Source organism: Taudactylus pleione, unplaced genomic scaffold (genome assembly GCF_031769625.1).
Source record: "Taudactylus pleione unplaced genomic scaffold, aTauple2 ptg000022l, whole genome shotgun sequence".
In the NCBI taxonomy this organism is placed as follows: domain Eukaryota; kingdom Metazoa; phylum Chordata; class Amphibia; order Anura; family Myobatrachidae; genus Taudactylus; species Taudactylus pleione.
The window spans coordinates 1,292,752-1,316,021 of record NW_028284424.1 but is presented as its reverse complement, the minus strand read 5'-3'; the positions used below and the strand labels follow the sequence as shown (position 1 = coordinate 1,316,021).

Here is a 23,270-nt window from a genome sequence, read left to right as displayed (position 1 = left end):
AAGAAACCATGATTCATCAAACCAGGCCACCCTTTTCCATTGCCCAGTTGTGACACTCATGTGCCCATTGTAAGTGCTTTTAGCGGTGGACAGGGGTTAGCATGAAAACTCTGGCAGGTCAGATATGCAGCCAGTTGCAATGCACAATGTGTTCAGCCACCTTTCTATCATAGCAAGCATTAACTTTTTCAGCAAGTTGTGCTACAGTAGCTCTTCTGTGGGATAGCCCAGACGGGCTAGACTTTGCACCCTATGTGCATCAATGAGTCTTGGATGACCATGACCCTGTCACAGGTTCACCGGTTGTCCTTTTTTGGAGCACTTTTGGTAGGCACTAACCACTGCATACTAACACCCCACAATACCTGCCATTTTGGAGAAGCTCTGACCCAGGCGTCTAGCCATTACAATTTGGCCCTTGACAAAGTTAATCAGATCCTTATACTTGCCCATTTTTCCTGCTTCCAATACATCAACTTCAAGAACTGAGTGTTCACTTGTTGCCTAACATATCCCACCCCTTGACAGGTATCATTGTAATGAGATAATCAATGTTATTCACTTCACCTGTCAGTGGTTTTAATGTTATGGCTGATCAGTGTATGCATCTGACACCAGTCTTTGAAGGGAAAAGTCTTTATTTTAAAAGCACTTTTATCTAAAGACAGATGTATTATAGATTTGGTGGTCTTAAAAAAAAAAAAAAAAAAGATGACATGTAACGCATAAAATTAAAAAGGACATTAGAAGGGTATATTCCACTCGGTCTTTCTGTGTAATCTTACAAAGAATGGTGGCAATGTGAGTAAGTAACTGAATACAATATAAAAGGAGTGCTAACGAAAACTAGAAACTCAACTTATTCATTGTTATTTTGCATAAACCAGCAAAAGACTTCAGGATTTCAGAGGAATTTTGAAGTCAGTCAAAAAGCATATGTCAGTCTTCTGTATTTTTAAGTTCAATGCTATAAATAAAGATATATATAATTTTTGACAAGTTCCGTTTATAGAATATATAAGTCATATCAATTGAACTGACATATAAATATTGATTGGTAACTGGCGATTACCCATAAATATCAAGGACTCCAATAAATGAGTTTTGTTTGGCAGATGATAGGAGTGACTTGTTGACATGACAGACAATCCAGTTGAAGAGGTATGCGTAGATGTGCTTGGACAGGGCGTCTCTAGCGTTGGTGGCTTGTAGCCGTGAAATTGGCTTGATGTAGGTCTCAGCGGCAGTAACAAGTTTCCGATGGCAAAGCCAGTGTGACATTTCTTCATAGTCCACCCCCATCAGATCACAAAAAATAAGGAGACTCTCATGCTTTGGCTGAAACATACAGTATAGAAGTTATATTGCATACACCGAAAATGCCTTACTGTCGTCCTATAAGAAGCAGGTTGCAAATAATATTCACTTACACCAGACCCAAACAACAGGTGCTTTGAGAACACAAAAGTTCCATTTATTCTGGCCATGGTCAGTTTGTTAAGAGATTGTGCATTCATTACTTCAACTAGTATGATAATGAGACTATTTTCACTCATAGATCCTGCATACTGAGCACATGAGCCACCATGACACTTCGAGTGTATATTCAGCTCTACCAAAGAATGGGACGTTAAAATCACAACACATAAACAAGTCCAAAGCACTCTGGGCCTGATTCAAGGTGCACGCCGTGTCAATGCCGCACGCTAGCAGCCGATGTTTTCAGTCTGCGCATGCGTCTGGTGGTTGCCGATGAAAGCCGCAGAACAAATTTGGACACAGAGAGGGGTAATTTCAGTGGGCATTTCTGGGTGGTAACACAGGGGGGTACCTAGCCAGAAGCGTGTGTGTTGCAGTCAGCAACTGCATGCTTTGCCCCGATAACACGGATTCCGGCAGCCACGTTCAAGACTGAGATTGTGCGCCTGCATAGGGTTGGTGTAATGTTCGATGGTGCGACTAATGTGCAGCCAATTGTGCGTCTTAATTGAAGCTGCAGCTGTAATGGTCTCTGTAGGAATCCCATCGGCTGTGGCATTACCATAAAGACGCAGTCGCGATGCTGCAAAAGACACAGTCACAGCTGCAATAACTAGCACCTCTGAATCAGGCTCTATCAGGGGCGTTTCTAGAGAGGAGGGGGCCCGTGTGCAGTCTCCGACACGGGCCCCCTCCTCCTTGTCCGGTGGCTGGCTGCGCACTGGGCGGTGCGTGGCCAGCGCCGCACTTATAGACTCTGGGCACTAGAGTCTATAGCGCATGCACAAGTCTGGGAAAATGGCCATGGCGGCCATTTGCCCTGTACTGCGCAAACGACGGGAAAATGGCCGCGGTGGCCATTTTCCAGAAGTTTTTACAGGCAGAGACACCGGAGTCGATGTGGGACTCCAGAGAGGTAAGTTCCATGGGTACAGGGCGTGCGGTGCGCCCCCCCCCTCCCTGGACCCAGGGGCCCATGTGCCCCGCACTCCCTGCACCCATTATAAATACGCCCCTGGGCTCCACGCATGAAAATTAGCCAAATACAGTTTCTATCACTGCTTAAAGTTTGGACATGGACTATTCCTGGTAGATAGAGTAAATTAAACAAATGAACCTACAAATTAAGGTGAGAGGAGATGAAGTACAAGTATGGGACCTATTAATTGGAATATTTGGGCCTTTCTACAATTAGGAGCACAATGTAAAAAATGCCTCTAAAATACATTTTAAAACGTACCCAGTATTTTCCAACCCCACCCGTGACATTGCTGTCTGTTAAAACATTGAGCAGAGCTTCTCATAGAATCTCTGGGAAGAAACACTTGGGCATCACATTGGTGAGAATAACAAAATCACAAAGTAGTAGCAATATTTGTTTCCCTTTTGGTTTTTGGAAATTTCTGGATAACGGATATAATTTATTTATATAGTGCCAGCATATCCCATTGCAGTAGTAAGACTGGGTAAGTAAGTACAGACAGACAGGGGGGTAAAGCTGGACGCACACCTGAACAATGTAACAAACCATGCAATTTTGAGGGTACATACGATCATAGGTTCTCAAACCTCAGTCATCATGACCACAAACAAGTGAAATAATTAGCTCCACCTGTGGATCTTTTAATAAGTGTCAGTGCGTAATGAATGCATCTGTACACCTAGGTAGGTGACCTGGAAAACGTGACCTGTTTGGGGTATTGAGGACAGAGTATGAGAACCACTGTACTATGCAATCTACGTAATGACTAATAGATACATCATGTCTGGGAATTGTATCCATTTAATAGCTTCTCCTGCACACTATGGGCCTAATTCAGACCCGCATGCATTCCCCGAACATTTGCAAATTACCGTTTTGGGGACTGCGCATGCTCTGGGGCCACAGTGCACATGTCATGCAATGTCACTACGACCCCGTTCGCAGTGCCCTGGATGCCATTTGGGGTTGGGCGGTGATGGTGTCCGTTTTGTGGATGTGCCGAGGCGAAGGTCTGTGTCTTCCGACGCAGATTTCCTGGCCTTGGCAGAGGAGTTCCAGCGGCCATTCTGAGTAAGCTTTGCCTTACTCCGATGGCTGATGTTGATCTGCTGCTGCACCTTAGGACGCAGCACTCAGATTTGCAATGCCGGCAGTGGGCTCCTTTTGCCTTCACACGCCTCCTGCAGCATTAGCATTTTTGTGCATTGCTGCTGCGTCCAAAGACATCAGATGCAGCTCATCAGATGGGACGATGCGATGACTGAAGTGTATAAATTATAAATTGGGTGCACACACCCAATCTCATGCTCGTGCAGATTACACGAAACTACCAAGATTGCACGATATATCATATAGAGTGTACCCAACTTTAGAGGGCCCTGCTCTCAATCTTACAGTCATTAGGGAATAGGAAATTGCTAGCAGTGGCTCATGGGACCAGACGGCCCGAAAGGGCCTGTTTGGCACGACTGCAGCAAAGACGAACGAATGAGGACCTATCTGTAAAGGTATGTGTGGACTGTGTAGAGGGGAGATAATTATGTAGAATAGAGAGTATGTAGAAGAGGAGTTTTCTGGGAACGCTTGAAGGCTTGGACGTGTTTTCCTGTACCAGGGTTGGAAAAAAAATAAAAAAAATTCTTTATGGTTTAAATCGTTTTTTTTTTGTTTTGTTTTTTTTAAACCAGGTTTGTTTGCATTAATGTTTTATTGAGAAAAAAAAAATCAATCCTGCTTATTATATTAATATAGTGAAACATCGCTATGTATTAAAAACCTTGAGCAACCATTTTTTAATGCTTTCTATCATACAGGGGGGTATTCAATTAGCAGCGCTAATCGTGGTGGGGCCGATGCCGGCCCTTATCGTGGTTATTTTTCGGGACCTGATATGTCCCGAAAAATAATCCACGATAAGTGCAGTTTTTTCACCACCTAAATGGCAAAAACACATAGGCCGGCGAGCTTATCGCGGGTCCTATGTGTTTTCAGGAAAACTATCCTATTATTTTGACCGCAACAATAGGATAGGGTGAAAAAAAACATTGGCGAACACCCGTTTTTCGCCAGTTGCGGCTATCCATTAGCGCCCGAAACAATGTTCAGGGCTAATCGGATACCCCCTCACAACCCAAAGTTATTAGGATTTTTTCATCTCATCAAAAAGAGTCTTTCTTCCTTGCACTCATCTCATTAGGACTGAAGGTTTTGAAATGAAATAAACATGAAGGAGATTAAACCATGAGGTGTTTTTCTGTGTATTGCCTCTTTAATGTGTTGGAGTTGTTTACCCTTTAAGATTGAGAATGTTAGTTGTGGTTTTCTCCTGTCCTATAGGTTTGTCAGTGGCAGAGTTTGTGGCGTCTTAACTAATGCTAGACAGATTTAGAACCCCTCCCTATTTCTCCAATATGTGTGTGAATTTACTGTATTGGTTTAGCTCACTCAAATGAAGACCAAAAGCAACAAGAATGTGGAACAATACCAGGGGTATTCCCTTATAATAGTCTTTTTTTAAGATGTCATGGCGCCGTGCCTGTAGTCACAGCATAACTAAAACCAGCCAAAGTGTTTTACTCACAAAATAATTATATTTTTAAGTTCTAATCTAAACTCTGGTAAATACTTCATACTGGAAAACATGTTGGAGATTGGGGGGTAAATAAAAATAATGCTATATTAGACTTACCGGAATTACACAACTGTCTGAATCCCGAGACTTAAACTGCACATTTCCCAGGTGGAGTATACCAGCCAAAATCCTAAAAATTCCCATTTGATACAGATCTCCAATTCCTGGAAAGTTTAACACAAATACCCAAAGCACAGGATTAGACATAGCCATGGCAAACGTAACAGTATTTATGATATGCAATAGTGATCACTGAAAGGGACACAATATGGCTTACCTAGTAAAGCACAAGCTTGCCTTGTGTTTCTAAGTTCTTTTGCATCATCAACTCCGTCAATCACTGGGCTTCTCCCTTGCATGGTATAAAGGAAACTGCTGGCATTCCCTATTATAAAGAAATAATTATTGCAAACATTTCTGATAAACGCAATGTGAATGTCATGTGTTCCCTCAGACTCTAGTATGGAGTAAGTATGTGGTGCTCATTAAACTTCGGAGTTATTATATTATAAATATGTAGGCCTCCATGATGTCACCAGCTTCCAGAGACGTGACTGGCTATATTCTCATTACAATTTCATGAATATAGTTTTAGCCAACAAAATGGCTGCCTCCACTGTATATATAGGACAATAGGAACTTAAACAATGGTCAATAATGAAATCAAGAAAATAAACCTTTTATATAGAAGGTAAAATGCACTGTTCAGTGTTACCCAGACCTTAAACTGCATCTGTGTTAAACAATAAAAGTGGAGTATTTCCTCCTCCCACTGACCCAAACAGTTATATCAGTTATTTTGTGTATTTAAGTATTTCATACATAATCAGTATACTATGGGTTTAATAGAGCAATATGGCTAAAAGTTTCCAATGTCACATTATATACAATTACCTTCAATAAAAAAAGCTATTATGCTTAAGAGACAGCGGCGGCTCCAGAGGCGGGGCTGCAGCGCGTTCCAAACTTCAAATAGGGGAGCCACACCAACTGCCAGCGAGTGCCGGCCGGCGATGTTTGGCAGCGTTTGGAGTGGCAGTTGGTGTGGTTCGCCTATTTGATATTTCTGGCCATGTGTGTAATATAATGTCCACTAACCCTTGCCAGTAATTACATCATGGTTGGAGCAGAACATGTAACATACCCAGTTTAAGCATACTGAACTCTGGTAGAGAAGCAGATGCACATAGTTGGTAAAATATGTGATAATTTCTCTCCTCTTCTGCCTAAAAAAAAGTTACATATAGAGAAAAAACCAATATGTATATTATTACATCATGCTTAATGACAATGCTCAGCAAGCATTAAACTTTATGCATATAAAAATATGCGTGCTAAGCAGTATAGGAACTGAATAAGCACTTGCGATCTGTGAATTAAGAACATCACTTGTGTTCCAAAAAAACATCTATTCACTTGGGCTTTGGGAACAATTTTATTTCCTAACAAAATGCAACGTAGGTTAGATGTGATGCATAACAGCAAATAAAGCAAGCCAGCAGGAAGGTGGATGATTAAAAGCACCATGCAGAAATTCCAATACAACCTTACGACCCAAGTACCCCAGTGTATAACGTGCTCAGATAATCTTTACAGCCTACATTCACAAGTGTCAGAATCTCTCTAATAAAAGGGGTCACTAAGTGCACAGAGCTCTCATCACAGCTGCTGCATAGAGAACTGACAGGAATTATTTCTATGTGCTTCTCAGAGCTGTTCATGTATTATTCTTGTATTGATACTACCCTTATCTGTATTTAAGTATTATTTACTGCATTCTTGTACCTGTGATTGTGCACAATTTGAGGCACCTTATAAATGCATAATGATGATTTATAACTCACCTACATTGAGTTTTCTATGTGGGAAATTTTTCAGCAAACCATCAAAAAGTGAATATTTTTGCACTGCTATATTCACATGGTGAGTATGTACTTTAATAAAGATAGCAGTGTCACACATCAGGCCCTGAGACCCTGTTACCTGACTCGGCACTGCCGCTTCACCTCCTGGGGTGCTCCTGTGGGTTCTGCAATGCTCCATGACACTAGAGTTTGCTAACTATCTCTGAAGTTAGCATCTTTACATACTGTAACTTTCCGCCATGTTGGTTTCAGTCAGCTGACACTGTATTCTCCAACCAGTGGCTGCTTTTCATTCAGCTGACTTGAGCAGCCAATAGGGATCCTGGGCTCCCTACTTAAACTCTTCTGGTACAGCAGCACATTACCAGAGCAATTTCATTTGTGACCGCTTATGCTCCCTGTGTGATTCTAGTGCTTCTGTGCAGCATTCAGCTAGCACCAGCATCTATCCTGCTACACGCTCTCTTCAGAAAACACCAGTGCTTCAGTACAGCAATCAGGAAACACCAGTATTTCACCTATTATGTTCTCTTTTGAAAGAGCATCAGTGCTTCTGTGCAGCATTCAGAAAGTGCCAGTATCTCATCTATTGTGTGCTTTATCTAACGAAAACCAGTGTTTCCGTGCCGCATTCAGCAAGCGCAAGTATCTCATCTATTGTGCGCTCTATCCAAAGAACACCAGTGCTTCTGTGCAACAGCCAGCAAGTACCAACAATCCACCTGCTGTGAATGCTCATTTATATCACCATCTCTTCTGTGTGAGTACCAGCTTCCACCCACTGTGCACACTCCTCAGCTACTCTAGCAGGTGCCTTCATTACTTCTGCAGTGTGTTAGGTCTTATCAGTTACTGAGCCAATCCACAGTGCCTTTTACCAACTACTACTGCACTTCAGCGCACCCTATTGCCAAGTTCCCTATAGAATCTACTGAATATGGAGCAGCATTATCAGACCACCTAACTTCTACACTCTACCACCAGCCAGACCAGACCATCGGTTCCTGTCCATTATCCACAAAAAGCCTGATCCCTGACAAGCAGTAGTTGAAAATAGTCATGTCCTTGCAGTCTCAAGTTCTAGTACACTATGAGGGGTATTCAATATGAAAGGTTAACTTACCTGGCGAAGTTAACGTTTCATATCAGAGTTTTTTTCTGCGTAAAGGTATGGTGCGCGCTCCCGCTTATCCCCGTATTCAATATCAAATTAACGAAAACGGGAAACTCCAAAGTTGGATTTGCGTAAAGTTACGATTTTTCCTTAAAATAATTGTAAGACCCCCCTAAAGTTGTAAAAACATGGGGGAACACTATGGGTACCCCCGTTTTAGCCTTTAATTGAAAGTCGGGGATTTAAATAGCCGCAGCAGGTGTTTTTTTTCCGACATTGAAGAAGTGATGCAGAAGAGCACTTAGGTTATTTTTTTCGTTTTTTTAAGTGGTCCCATCAAATTTGGGGTACATGAAAATGGGTACTAGCATATTTTTAAGTCCCTAAAGTCAGTTTTTAAAAACTCTGCATTTGTGCACCTGCCGCTATAATTCTATTCTAGAAAACATCTGCCGCATACTTGCAGAATAGCCCTGAACCTATTTGCATATTGTTTAACAATTTTTTCCCTTTTTTTTTTTTTGCACCCCAATTTTTAAATAAATTTTTTGGGGTGTCCCTATTTTTTTTTAAACTTTTATTGACACAGTTCTTTTTTAAATGTCAATCTCAGGGGTGCAGGCTATTTTTTTTTAAGCCTGCACCCCTAAGCCCCAATTCTGCACTTTTTTTCGATACCTATTCAATGGTGAAAAGTTATCACCGTTTTTTATCAAAGACTTTTCAAAACTGCGATAAGTCTTTGAAATTGAATACGGTGTAAAAGTAAAACCAGTGATATTAACGCAAAAAACGATGTTATCGCACCCATATTAAATACCCCTGTTAGTAGTATATATGCATATTGAAAACTAACTCTGCATCATTGGAGCCAACCATTTTAAAAGATTGGGAGTTCTTCCACTAACCCTTTCCCATGTGGCTGAAAAATGTCCTGCACAGTATATATGCAGCATGTTCAGTGACTGCGCAGAACAAATATTGGGGGTGCTTAAGCACCTAGAGAGCTGGCTTCTATGCTGGCACCAGTATACATGTAGTAGATGGTCTGGGCAATCCTAGTAACCAATCAGGCAAGTAAGCACTAAACTGCTGAGAAGAAGAAAAACATTTTTAAGGCCACTGTGACCATTATACAGACAACAGCAAAATGAAGAAGCAATAGTTCTGTATGGCTGGCTTTCATTTCGTTCATTAAGTGATGGAGATTACCTACTTGAAAGACCACTCGTGATTTCTCTAGTAAGTACGTCCTCATGTGGGCGCCAATAATCCGATACCTTTTATCAAACCCAATCTCTATGTATTTTCCAAAGCGACTGCTGTTATCATTCCTGGTGGTCTTTGCATTCCCTATGGCCTGTGAAGACATATAAACAATCACTAAACTCAATAAAACAAGGAACAAGAAATTATAATCTGACAAGATTTATGGTTTTACCTGGTTAAATCCTTTTCTTCGGAATTAATAAGGGACACAGGTATTACCTGGGGTATAGGCTGGAGCAAGAGGAGTCCGGGCACTAACTAGTTTAACTTTTTCTCCCATCAGCCCCGGCTCCTCCCCCCTATACCCCGCCCCCAGCCACAGGCAGCTCAGTTTAGTTAGCAAGCCCAAAGCAGGAGCGGGAAGAGTAGAAGGAAAACTGACAAACATAGGGGTCTAAATACCCAGAAATACCAAATGGAGGACTGGGAGCGGAGCAAAAACCCCACAAACCCGCTCGGTGTCCCCTATGGATTCTGAAGAAAAGGATTTAACCAGATAAGACCATAAATCTCCTTTTCTTGTTCATGCCATAGGGGACACAGGCATTACCTTGGGATATCCCAAAGCAATCCTCATTAGGGAGGAGACGCACCGAAGCTGCACTGGTAGCAAAGGTGTCAAATTAATAGAATCTTAGGAAAGTATAGGTGGAGGACCACGGCGGGTGCCCTACCAAGTTGCTCAGCCGAGGCACCTTGGCAAGCTTCCCAAAAAGTACCCACTGATCTCGTGGAATGATTCCTCATCACAGACGGCACAGGAAGACCTGCACCATGGATAGTCAAACAGAGCCAACTGGCCAAAGTCATCCTGAGAGAGGCCAGAGCCGCCCGTGACAGATGTAGAAGACAAAAAGTGAGCCTATCCTACGGAGTTCCCAGGTCCTAATTAGTAAGGACCGGAGGGCGCCCACAACGTCCAAAGAGGCCTCCTCTGAAAAACAATCAGGTTCCCAAAAAAATAAGGACCCAGATTTCTAGAGTGATGAGAAATCTAGAGACTACCCTAGGAAGGTAGCTCAATCAACTTCAAAAAATGGCCCTGTCCAAGAGAAAAAAACAGAAATGGGGAGAGAAAAGATAGCGCACCCAAGTCTGACACACACCGGGTCGCTGCAATAGCCGGCAGGAAGATAGATGCTCATGTAAACTAACAATGTCTACCGAGGACAAAAGGCTCAAAGGACAACGACTGAAGAGCCCGAAGCACCAAAGACTAGTTGCAAGCTGTCCTCGGAAGAACAAACTGGAGCTGTACGAAGAGTACTTATGAATAAAAGTCCATACTTCAGGCAAAAAAGCAAACGGACTCTGGAAGACGACCGAAAAAGCATCTCCACCCCTGCAAAGAAAAAAGGTGGATGCCCAAATCCAGACCTGACTACAGCAAACCAGAGACAGAAAAAACACTCTGGGTTTAAATTTACTGTCAGAAAACCAAGCGAAGAAAATCCGCCAAAACATTGAAAAAATCCTGCAGAGGAAGGCATACAGGTATTCAACATAGTATTACTGACTGCACTGGAAAAGCCCCATGTTCGCAGGACTGATGTCTCAGGAACCACCCCATTGAAACAAGACAGTGCATCACCGGATGGAAGTGCGGGCCTGAACCAGAAAAACAGACCTCCGAGGAAAACACAGCGGAGCGTCCATGGAGAGGCCGAGGAGATCTGCGTACCAATATTCTGTGGCAATTAGGAGCTAGCAGAAAAAAAGTGCCACCCTCCAACAACAATTTGTGGAGGACCTGTGGAGACAGTGACAATGGGACAAAGACATACAGCAGAATTAGCTTTCGCCGGCCCGTCAAGGCGTACACCTGAAAGACTTTCTGGATTATGGTGCAATTGCACGATCTCAGTCGCTTACGGAAGTGCTGGAAAGAGGAAGTCTGACAAGCCCTAATGAAGAACTAGGAGCTGAAAGACATCTGGGTGAAATGCCCCTACCCTGGCGTGAACACCATAGCAACTGAGGAAGTTCGTTTTCCAATTTCAAACCGCGGGAAAGCAAATTGCTGACAGAGCTGATAGAATACGATCTGGCCAGTTAAAAAAGCAACTTGCCTCATCGAAGGAGTTACAACTGCGATTGCTGTTATCGAACTGCACCTGGACAGGATGATTCTGGAAAGGCGGCAGAACCAGAAGAGCCCCGAAGACCGCAAGAGGGTCTAGAACCGTATCGGCAACCAACTCTCCAAAGCCCTTCACCGACCCTGAAAGGACTGCTGACAGGTTACCGCCCTCCACCTGTGAAGACTTGAGTTGGTGGTGAGAACCCATTTTAGAAGCCAAAAGGGGTGACCCTTGTCCAAGTAGGAACCCTGGAGCCACGAGAAGGAAAGAAGAACCTCTCAAGAGAGCCAAACCTCTAAAGAGAGAACAATTCTCCACGTCTTTAGCCAGAGATGAGACCAGCTCTACCAGGACAGAACTCCCATTTGAAGAGGCAAGGAGCATATATTCCACCATATTCCACCCTGTTGAAGGCGAAAAGAGTATTGACCCTCAGTGATGACACAAGAATTTGTGAATCCTGGCCTGCAGGTCCCGCAAGGGTACATCTCCTGACGGAGACAAGGAGGAATTTCCAACTGATGACCCCTCCATGGGACTGGAGGAGATCCGCTGTGAGGTGGATATGTTCCCTAAGAACTTCCGGTGACTGGGTGAGATTCAGAGGGACATTTAAATAAGGGCGACTTCTGATACTCCTGCAGGGCAAACGAGCTGCCCCGACTTTAATGAATACCAGAGAGGTCGTGGAAAGATCAAATGGCAAAATCTGAAAGGGATATTTTCCTCCCAGACTGTCCACTTGCGGAAACTCAGGTGACTGAACTGGATAAGAACCTACCAATAGGCCTCCTGGATGTCCAAGGAGGCTATGAAAACCCTTGGCTGCAGTGCCAGAAAAATGGAATGCAGACGAAAATTGGGGACCACAAAAACCTGTTGAGGGCCTTCAGGTTGAGGATTGGCCGGAACGAACCAATTGGCTACTGAACCAATAAAAGGCTGGCCGAGAGGCCAGTGTGAGACTATGAAACTTAAACTATTACTTTGGAAGTCAGCCAGGGAGTGAAAAACTACCACAGGATCCCTGCTTTGCCTGAATCCCCCGGAAAATCTGTGGAGCAAAATTGGTTTACAGGCCACTTCCGAAAGGCTAGGGCCCGAGACAACCCTTGCACCCAGGTGTCTGAGGTGGTCACTAACCAGGCCTCAGAGAGCAGCAGCAGAAGTCAGTAGACTTGGTGGTAGGGCATCTGATAAACCAGGGCTGTTTAGCTCGGACCTGGAACCCCTGAATGAGTAACCCTGGCTCATGACTTTTCCCTGAAGACCAAAGGAGCGAAAAACTAGAAGTTAGCAATCAAGGGGCTGTCACAGAAGGGAAGAAGGCTGTCCTGGACACCAAAGTCACTTCTCCTGAAAAAAGAAGAGATTAGGGCCTACTTAGAGTCTAAGCCAGTGCACCAGGAATGAAGTCAGAGGGCTCGCCTAGCAGTCGATGATGCTGACACCTTGGAGGTTAGAACACCAGTATCTACTGCTGCATCTACAAGATAAGAGGCCACCTCACTGAAATGCTTCACTAACCACCAAACCTCGTTCCTATAGGTACACTATCTGAGGCCTTCCTGAGGGACGTCTACCCAGTCTCCAAAGGCTTTAGGCACTCAGGGCTGGATGTATGATGGCATCTGCCTGAGCATTAATACCCTAGGGAAAAGGTTCCCACTTCCTATCAGTTGGATCTTTAAGAGATGCCCTATTAGAGCTAGGAAGGGAAGTGTTCGTGACTAGCCAGGCAATGTGAGCACCCTGTTCCGGTCAATGCACGGAGTGGACAGAGCAAATGGGCGTATCAGATATTAAATTGATAAAAACAGATACTACACTTGATCAGGCCAGTGCTGAGCCATGCCTGCTGGCTATCCACAGCCACTCCTGTACGGAGTAAGTGAAGGAGTGCTGCATCTCTTTACGGCAGGTGTGATCCTCAATGAAGGAAGGAGACCTGCGCATTAGCCGGCCAGACCATGGAAGACTATAACTGGCCGGGAACCGCAAACTGGTAAGAAAACATCCACATTACCTGTAAATGGAAGTCTGTGATGGTTTCTTTGACTGGTATGGTTGAAGGTACCCTTTTAGCCAGATGAAGCTAGCAGAAAAAAGCTCAGAGGGCCAGACCTAATGATTCCGCAGGCCTTATACGGCCCCCGGGCCGGAGGTTCTCCATCCTTGGTTTAGTGTATGGCGCGGGGACACCTGGAGCCTACACTACCAACACCACCGGTGTATAGCCGTGAGCAAGCGGCTCACTGCAAGCAGAGGGCCGCTCCTACCTTGATAAGCACTAGCGGTGTTTCCCCCCGGCGTGGCTGCGGGTCTCAGGTGCCTGTCAGGGACTGGCCAAAGAGACTGACCCAGGGGGTCGGTGGAGCAGTAGCGCAAGCGTTCCTATAGGACGCCTAGTGATGCTTACTCATGTTAAAAAAATAATAATAAATAAAATAAAATGAAATAAAAAGCTAGACTGCTTAAAAGCAGTCTCTAATAACGTGCCTACTCCTGCAAGGCACCAAACTAAAACGGAGCTGCCTGTGTCTGGGGGTGGGGTATAGGGGTGGGCGCAGGAGGAGCAGGGGGTGATGGGAGAAAAAGTTTAACTAGTTGGTGCCCGGACTCCTCCTTCTATGCCTGTACCCCCTATGGCATGAAGAAGAAAGATAGATTTCAGAAGTTGTATAGTTAATGAATTAACATCAACAGTTGTCAGAGAAGTCACCACTACCCTCAAACCACTGTTTTAGGATTAATTTTATCTCCCTATTCATTACTGTTAAATGTGTGTAACGTTATGAAAAAACAGGATATGGACGACAGTGTTGAGAACAATTACAATCTTTGTACATAACCACAAAAAGAAAACACGTTTGCATGAAGCGTGAATGTTTTTTTTATATTATATTTTTTATAGTAAAGTATATCAAAATGAGAAACATATTTTGATGCATTACAAAAAGCTATCAAATGTTTTAGCTCACAGCATCTAATCAACTTTAATGCAGAACTTAAATAAGAAATGAAGAAATAAGCCAGGCAAGTGACCATACAAATGTTAAAGTTTCAACGGTGCCTTAAATAAAATTTAATTTAACTTCTTCCCATGCTCAGCATTAATAACAAGAAAGAATGTATAAACTCCATACAGGTCCAAGTTGAACTAATTGGTTTATGCATTAAGCCATTAAATGTGATCCCCCTCACCCAAAACACTGGGCCTTAAAATTCCCCAAAATTACTGAAGGAAAACAAATTACTCTCCTCATAGTGCTCACTTCAATTGTAAGAATGCTGTCACTTGTATGTCAAAATATACTTCACACATACTGTATATATTTACAGTATACAAATAGGCCTATTAATGTGTAACTACATTTTATGTAAATGACAAACAAATGCAAGTGGATAAATGTAAATGTGTAACTGCTGGAGTATCATGGGGAAGCCCTGAAGGCAGAATACAGTTGTTGGGACTACAACAGATATTATCCAACTGCCAATATGACATTAAATATAATTAAGATATTTTGGACACTTGGGGGGTGGAGGAATCAATCCTGTGAGAGAGATAAAATGGAGAAGTTGCCCATAGCAGCCAATCAACTTTTAAGTGACATTGCATACACTGTGCTAGTAAAATGAAAGTTAAAAGCTGATTGGTTGCTTTGGGCAACTTCTCCACTTTATCCCTCTCCAAGGCTTGATACAGCTCTCCTAGAGTGCGTTGTATATCCAAGAAACACAGCATAATAAAAGTACCGTAAACACTCTCCCGTATATAGACACGAGACAGAATTGCAACTTGACTTTTCACAGGATGCCTGGCCTGCATGCAACAACAGATCTTGAAACATAATCTCCACTTCACATATATACGAGAGAATGCAGCTGCCATGGCAGGACTGTGCACAAACGCAGTAAGCTAAAAATACCACTTATCCGCGCAAGATGAACCTTTAAATATTTAATTGTCTATTCCATCCAGGGTAAATATGCAGTGTGTGAGCATAGCATAAATACCATAATTGAGGACTACCTGACCTCTTTATAATTCCCGGTTAATGGTGAACGATGACCTAGTAGACCTGTCTTACCATACAACTACAGAGGACAAAGTTTAGAACGAACACTTAGCTGCTTATACGTTAGGTGGGTGAAGGTCAAAAACCTAAATTAATTATTGATAGTGCGATTGCTGCAAAGTAAAACACGGCACTGGCAAATATATAGAAACACTAGTCTCACTGTGTTATCCACTATGCACTTTACTACATTTAAATTTATGACCCCACTTTAGCATGTGTCCGTGTATGCGATTTGAGTTATCTATAGTGTCCTCCACTTCCAATATTCCTATTGTGCACAAGAATAAAAAACACAGATGTTTTCAAATATCTTAATGTATTAAGCTTTATTTGGGAAAGCTAGATTGCCATACTTCCAATGCAAAACACAACAGTTGCTTGCCAGTGTTTTTTATCTACCTCATGGTATACACTGCGACTCATAAAAAATGATCCCCCATTTAATGGGGGCCCCACAGTCCGCAAGGCACCTTTGTTTCTTTTTAATTTTACTTTCTAAGTACTGTCACTTATTTTCTAACCAATATTTGTTGAAGTTTTGGTGTTTTTTGTTTTTTTTTACTATGTTTTTAGCATATATACAAACGCATCCTCACATGTATCTATCCTCCTTGCGTGCTAAACAGACCTTCTAGTCGCGTCATGCTGTGGCGCGACTTGGTAACGCCAAGAGTCTTTTTGTGCGACTTTTTGCCTTCAAATACATCTTATTCGCACAGCGAATAGTTAGCACAAGCAGATTCTGCGAATAGTTAGCACAAGCAGATTCTGCTGATTAAAATGATATGCAGCATGCCTATATTCTGTGAGCGACTGCGCATGTATCTGTATGCAAAACGGTACGCTACAGTGTCAGCGGCTGTAACACCAATGTAACGTTTTGTATGCAGATACACCCGCAGTCGCATATAGAGCATAGGCATGCCGCACATCATTTTAATCAGCAGAGGTGCTGTGCGAATAAGACGCATTTGAAGGCAAAAAGTCGCACGAAAAGACGCTCAGCGCTACAGAGTCACACGGCGCTGCCGCATTATCTGCAACGCGACTTTTAGCACACGGAAGATAGATGTATGTGGACACATCTGTAGCTGTTACTTTTTTGTAACACTAGATCTCTGTATATACTTTTGACATTGTACAATGTTTGCTTTATTGTTTTGCTTTGCTTCAGATTCAACACAAATGTTGTGTTGGTGTACGAAATTTATTATAAACTCTTATATAGTGCACTTTTTGGCTAGAAGCCTGTTCAAGTATACCCATCATGTAATCGTCTTTGCCTTTCATCTGCAAATGAGATATCTGTTAACACTAATGTGCTATGCTACCAACTGGTAACAGTTGTGTTCCCGATGCTCTAATGTTTGTCTTGTTCTATGTGCTCATGTGACCAATGAAAATCTTAAAGAGTGACCACTTCCAGACCTTAACTTATCATTACAAATGTGCAGTGTCTCTTTAAAAATTGGTAGAGCCCATGGGAAGAGAGAGAGAGGCAGCCACTCACTATGCCACGTCAGCTTACCAGCTCATTGGTTTGGAAAGGGTTATAAAAGAAAAGGAACAATTATTTGGAAGAACTGAATAGCAATGTTGCTGCGCAATTTACTGTTTATTACAGTAGGAAAATATTGTTAATTCCGCCAATATAGGTTGCAAAATAACTCGACCACTCCTGTGGCACTTTGTGGCCATTGCTGAGGATTGAATTCCCCTCTTCAAGTCTCATTGATTCCGCTCAAAATATATCTGCTTCTACTGGGTAAAGACAAAAAGGGGCAAATACTGTGCGGCAAACTGACCACATAAACAATGAAGCCACTGCTGCTTTCTGCTCATCAGCAGCATCGGTATAAAATAGTGGCAAAAGGAAATACATAACTTACCGGTGTTTGGCATTTTATTTATTGCATGGATTGGATCTAGAAGGGCTCATTCACGCATTAGAACAGTATGTAAACAAAGCAAATGAGAACACAAGCTTCAGACGTGTTTTAACACTTTATCAATATGTTTTTACCATTACACTCTACAGTGCCACGAGGTAGAACATATGCACACTGGAGAAATAGGTTGCACCAAGTTAGAACGTTTTAAGTGTTGCATTAAAATTTTAGACCGCAATTGTGGACGGCACCATTGACTCTTGTTACCAATTTTTAATGCTCTTGCAATGCAGTAACATGTGAAATGACCCTAAATGTCAGGTGTCACTTTAAAATGCTTTTTGACCATTCACAACAGAATTATGTTGGTCGGGAAAGTCTTCATTATCATACTGTGCTTGTAGGCAACGCTGAGGCTTGTTTTACTGAAATCTAGCTTCAGTATTTGGATGCACTCATTCTACTGGAGATAGAACTTGACAGATCTGCTCTGATTCTCACCCCCTGGGAACTTGGTCATAAGACTTTTTCGCTGCACATCACGTCAGGCACTCAGCAGAAGAATGTTCTTTACACAGGAATTAATTCAACAGTTTCCTTGAGAGACTATTATGCTCAATAAACACGACATCTCCCCTCTCCCAGTATAGTACAGAGAGGACACACTCTGTTCTGTGTCCATTCACGTCATGTAAAGAGTACCGATCACCTGCATACAGGTGAGTCCATTTTATTTATGGCAAAACCAATGTGACTTCAGCATGGTTAATGTGTTCTCTTGAATATTGGTTCAGAAGACAAAATAGCTTCTTCCACCACAAGCAGGTTCCTGGTACTTGTCAATGAATAATTCCAGTTTAGTTTGACTTTTAAATAACCAACATGCTTAGAATGGCATTTTACCCTGTACACAAATACATTTATTATTATTGCCATTAATTTTTCCATATAGCTCTTTGTGGGAATGTAATATATTATGACCACTCAGGTTTTGCCATTAAAAATATTGTCACTTTAAATGTTTTGCGACAAAATCATAGAAGCAGCACTTTTACAAAGCTGTCAGCTGCGTGATTCCTGTGGCTAAACATGTACTGATATATTCCATTGCAAACAAAGCAATACTAGTTTGCATATTTAGAAAATGGGATCAGCTGTGTCTGCTCTCCGCTCGGCCAGCACCGTGATCTATGAACAGTTTTGTATAATATTAAAAAAAAAAACCTGTATATTGGAGATTTAGAGCTTTGCCGGTATATTCCGTTAAATAAAAACAACATTTAGTTTACACAATTTAGTTTAATATTCTGATGGTCGATACAAATACAATTAGGCAAACAATTAGACACTGTAGTGAATTATTGTGATACCTCCTGTACTCCCGGGACATTGGGCCCACTTTCCGCAAGGGCCCTCACCAGCCTGCGCAGTGGGCTAGATGTGCTGTGATGATGCCATTCTCGCTATGCCTTGACTACTTGGGGATGTGAATGGCGTCACAGTCACACACACCTTTTCTTTTAATACCTGCCATCTGTCTCTCCTGGAGAGCAGATATAAAAAGTAAGTAAGATAGCCCAAGTCGTCATACAATGAGATGCACGCACCTTGCATCCAGCTACAGATTCCACACCATTACAGGAGATTATATATGCACATTGTCTGTTTGATACCCATGTAGATAACATCTGCTATGGATTCCTTTCTAATGTGAGCCATCGTGACTGTCCATGACATCTAGGATGGAAAGTTTAAACTTCTACTAAGCATGGATGTAGAGCAGTGGCTCCCAAACAGGGTGCCATGGGCTGATCGTCCAAGACAAAATTATATTATATTGTCAATGGGCAAAACCAGTGGCTGCCAGTCAAAATATGTGGACAAACAAAAACACAATCCTGTCCAGCCCCACATAACTGACTCTAAGGATGACATATAAGCACAGCTTACTTAGGGGACTATGTACTAAGCCTTGGAGAACGAGAACGTGTATGGAGATAAAGTATCAACCAATCACCTCCTGTCATTTTTCAAACACAGCCTGTAAAGTGACAGTTAGGAGCTGATTGGTTAGTACTTTATCTCTTTCCAAGGCTTAGTACAAAGACCCCTTAATTTTATTATTTTTCTGAATTTCTCTATAAAAAAAAAACAAAAAAAACTTTTAGCCTGGGGGTGCTATGAAAAAGATGCTGGTACTCTAGGGCGCCATGATTCAAGAAAGTTTGTGAACCACTAATGTAGAGAATAGGGTGACTGAGTAGAAATCACAGCCGACTCCATCAGGAGCAGCAATTGATGCCCAACCCACTCCCATGCCCATTCATACTGCTTCCATACTTTGCTCTCTCCATAGTGAATGTAATATGATCGATGTAACACTATGGCAGTAGGAATATACTGTATGTAGAAAGCGCCTGTTGCTTTAAGTACAATCTTACCTCCATAATTGGATTAGAAGCCAACACCTTTTCTTCAACATTCGTCTCACTTGCAGAACCGCTGACTGTGGCAAAGTATCGCATGGCGTATTTAGCTGAAACTGTCTTCCCTGCTCCAGATTCCCCACTGACAATGATGGATTGGTTCCTCTCATCCCTGTATCAGAGAGAGAACAGCAGACACAATGGTTTGAGACTTTAAAGCTACAATACAAAATTATGAACGAAGATCCCCAAAGACACTACCTACAGGTGGTTGCTCTACAATCAGATAGACCAGTGACAGGATTTAATGTGATCTGTCAGTTCATGCCAGATAGTTAAAAGGGAAATGCTTTTACTAGTCGTGTATTGCTAGTAGAAGCATTGTTCTTTTAAATATAGAGCATGAACACAATCAGAAGTGCCGGATTGTTTAGGAAATAAACCCCTTAGTGTGAAGACACAAAGTATACCCATTGAAAATAGCAAGGGTACTCATGCACATACATGTTGATATGAACCAGCATAAGGCTCTTTACCAACAGGCCTCAAGATATATGGTTTTACTAGGGTTTTAAGTGTTAAATAATTAAACAGGTACAGTAACGGACCCCATTAGTTCCAATGACCATATACCCATTAGGATTTGCACTTGCAGTTGACAGCTTAATGCTGCAGTTCTGACTATGCTGCCTGCTGTGCTTCGTTGCAGTCACAGCAAGTGATCATACTGAGGTTAATGGAGGATCGTCCACTGACTCACACGTTACTCAACCGCAAGTGCAAGCATTTGTTAACCACCAGATATGAAACGCAACATCAGTGGATAAAGGATCCTTAAGCAGCAGAAAACCAAAACAATGATTTTTAAATCATCTCATTTTTCAAATGAGAAATGTTTTAAAAAAATATATACGACTCTAAAAAAAAAAAATCTAAAATCATGATGCTTGCATTCACTGGATCGTACATATGGCATAAAGGAAAAACAGATTATACAATTATAGCTCAGACAATATCGAGTACAATCCATTCGATGTTCATTTCAGAACTTCAACAACAATGTTATCATATAAACATACCATATTGAAATGAGCTGGCCCTGGATCTGTTCCATTTTGGCCACCTACATTTGTGGCTACACATGACATCAATGTTCTTGCCCAGCACATGACCTGAGCAATTTACAGAAAGGTGTAAACTGACACTATTTCAGTGTGTTTCCTCTATTTTTGTGCTAAATATAGAAAATGAATCCATTTATTGTTTTTGTTCTTGAGTCAAGTAATGTCACATACCTAAGGTACATATTTTGTTTGAGTTACAAGGAAGTATGAATTGTGAGGGCTTGTCTATTGTGTATGTAGACATAACGTCAGTCCGTCACACAGCAGATGCAATGTTGTCCATGTCGCCCAAATACGGAATAACTACCAGGTCTGACAGAAGCAGACAGGGGTATGTATTAGCAGAAAATGCCCCGCAAGCCAAGCCCAAGGGCGCAGTAACTGGTTAGAGCAGCTATGCAATCCTAAACAGTCTTGTTACAAGTCTAGGTATATAAAACATTTATACATTCATTTTCTGTGGATCATTTGAAAAACTTTGCTTCAAAATACTATGAGGCAGTAACTGAAAGACCAGTTCAAGGGGTCTATTTATTAAAGTGAACTGATCAGGCTTATTTTCGAACAACGATTATTGCTGTGCTAGAAAATTACTTATTGCTGCAATTTAAAATAAAAAATATTTTTTAAGTATTCACGACTCGAAAATAAAATGCTATATTTACATAATAACAGCATCCAGAGACAAGAAAAAAAAAAAAAAACAGCGCAGCAGTACATGTACCTCCACATTTGCATGAGAACACTACCACTTTCGAAATGTGGCAAAGATTACTGCTTTTGGGGCCTACCAATGCAATCACCATCATTGACCACCTGAAGTATAGTGTGAAGCACCATCTCCATTCTAACTAACTACAGACCCCTAAAGCTGCATACACATGTAGAGATTTTCTGTACAACCACCCAACTAGTTGATTGGTTGGAATGAAAATCTGGTAAGGTTGAAAGCAAATGACAATCAGCAATTTGCTCCCAAACGCCGGAAAATGGACAAAAACTGTTGATTGTTAAATGTTTGATCTAAACAATTTGTTCAAACTTGTCTGAACGACCTTTTTCATCTGTTTTCTGGCATTTAGGAGCAAATTGCTGATCAGTTACTCCCATACGTTACCAGATTTTCATTCCAACCAATCAACTAGTTGGATGGTTGGACAGAAAATCTTTACGTGTGTATGCAGCATTAGTCTTTAAGATATATATAGTTATTTGAGAAATAGATAGACTTTGGAAGCAGAGTTTACAGGAAACACATCAAAATATTGGAAAAATCAAACACTACGAATATTTAGCTTTGAAATGTCCGTGAGACCACTATACAGCTATAACACACTTTTATATCATGCAAGTCATGGAGTGACACTTTTTTCTTCCTGTTTAGGGGAGCAGGAAATTAATTATATACATTTATATATACTAGCTGAACTACCTGGCGTTGCCCAGGTTTAAAACTTCAAGTAATTAAGTTTTATTATGTGATGTCATCTAAATACATCCAATGGAAGGCCCAGAACAGGCCCCCTGGTCAAAGTTCTGCCCGGCGCACTCCTAAGTGGAGGTTCGACCGGGACCCCAACCACTCCATTAGGCATCCCAGACCAATTGCCACCCCTCTGTTAAGTTTTCATCCAAATGAAACCAGTGGAAGGCCCAGAATAGGCTCACAGAGTCAAAGTTCTGCCCAGCAACCACGGGACAAAGTTCTGCCCAGCGTACACCAACGGGAGGTCCGACTGGGACCTCAACCCAATAGTATGTCTTCTGGGATCCAATGTTACCACTCTGTGAAATTTTAGTCCAAATCCATCCAGTGGAAGGCCCACCAACGGGAGGTCCGACTGAGACCCTAACGCACCTAAAACCTCAATAAATGCAAAAAAGGAGCCAGCACATCCAGAGTAATGCAAAAGTAGAGTTCTAAGGGCAATCATCAAAAATACAGCAGCACCTTCCTTCCGCTGGGTCCATAAGAAAGGAGCAGTGGTAAGCACCGAATCAGCTGTCAGACGGACAGAGGACTATATGACCAATGAGGATGACCACCCTGACACATATGCTGAGTATTATCTATTGATTCTGTTATTGTCATGCATTTTTGGAAACATTATACCTTATGCTGGATATGCACTTTATAAATGCTGCTGTATTTTTGATGATTGCACTATATTTACCTACATGAATACTGTACATACACACACACATTGCTTGGGTTATGTGATTTTACAGACTGCTCCCCTTAACAACTTAAATCATTTCAGAAATCCTATGACTGACCACCGCTATTTGGGCACCATTTTCGTTTTAGTTCAAAACCGTTTACA

General features: G+C 42.0%; 1 protein-coding gene across 5 annotated transcripts in view; it reads right to left on the bottom strand.

Moving 5' to 3' along the window:
* The window catches only part of MYO5A (myosin VA), a 181,533-nt gene that overhangs the window by 65,146 nt on the left and 93,117 nt on the right, over positions 1-23,270 (bottom strand). For all 5 annotated transcript variants that reach the window (XM_088451054.1, XM_088451073.1, XM_088451082.1 and 2 more), the window contains exons 5-10: positions 19,838-19,994; positions 9,289-9,432; positions 6,238-6,319; positions 5,371-5,478; positions 5,151-5,257; positions 1,073-1,338 (exon numbers count right to left, since the gene is read on the bottom strand). In XM_088451054.1, coding sequence (XP_088307180.1) covers positions 1,073-1,338; positions 5,151-5,257; positions 5,371-5,478; positions 6,238-6,319; positions 9,289-9,432; positions 19,838-19,994 — 864 coding nt within the window. The remainder of the gene's footprint in view (positions 1-1,072; positions 1,339-5,150; positions 5,258-5,370; positions 5,479-6,237; positions 6,320-9,288; positions 9,433-19,837; positions 19,995-23,270) is intronic.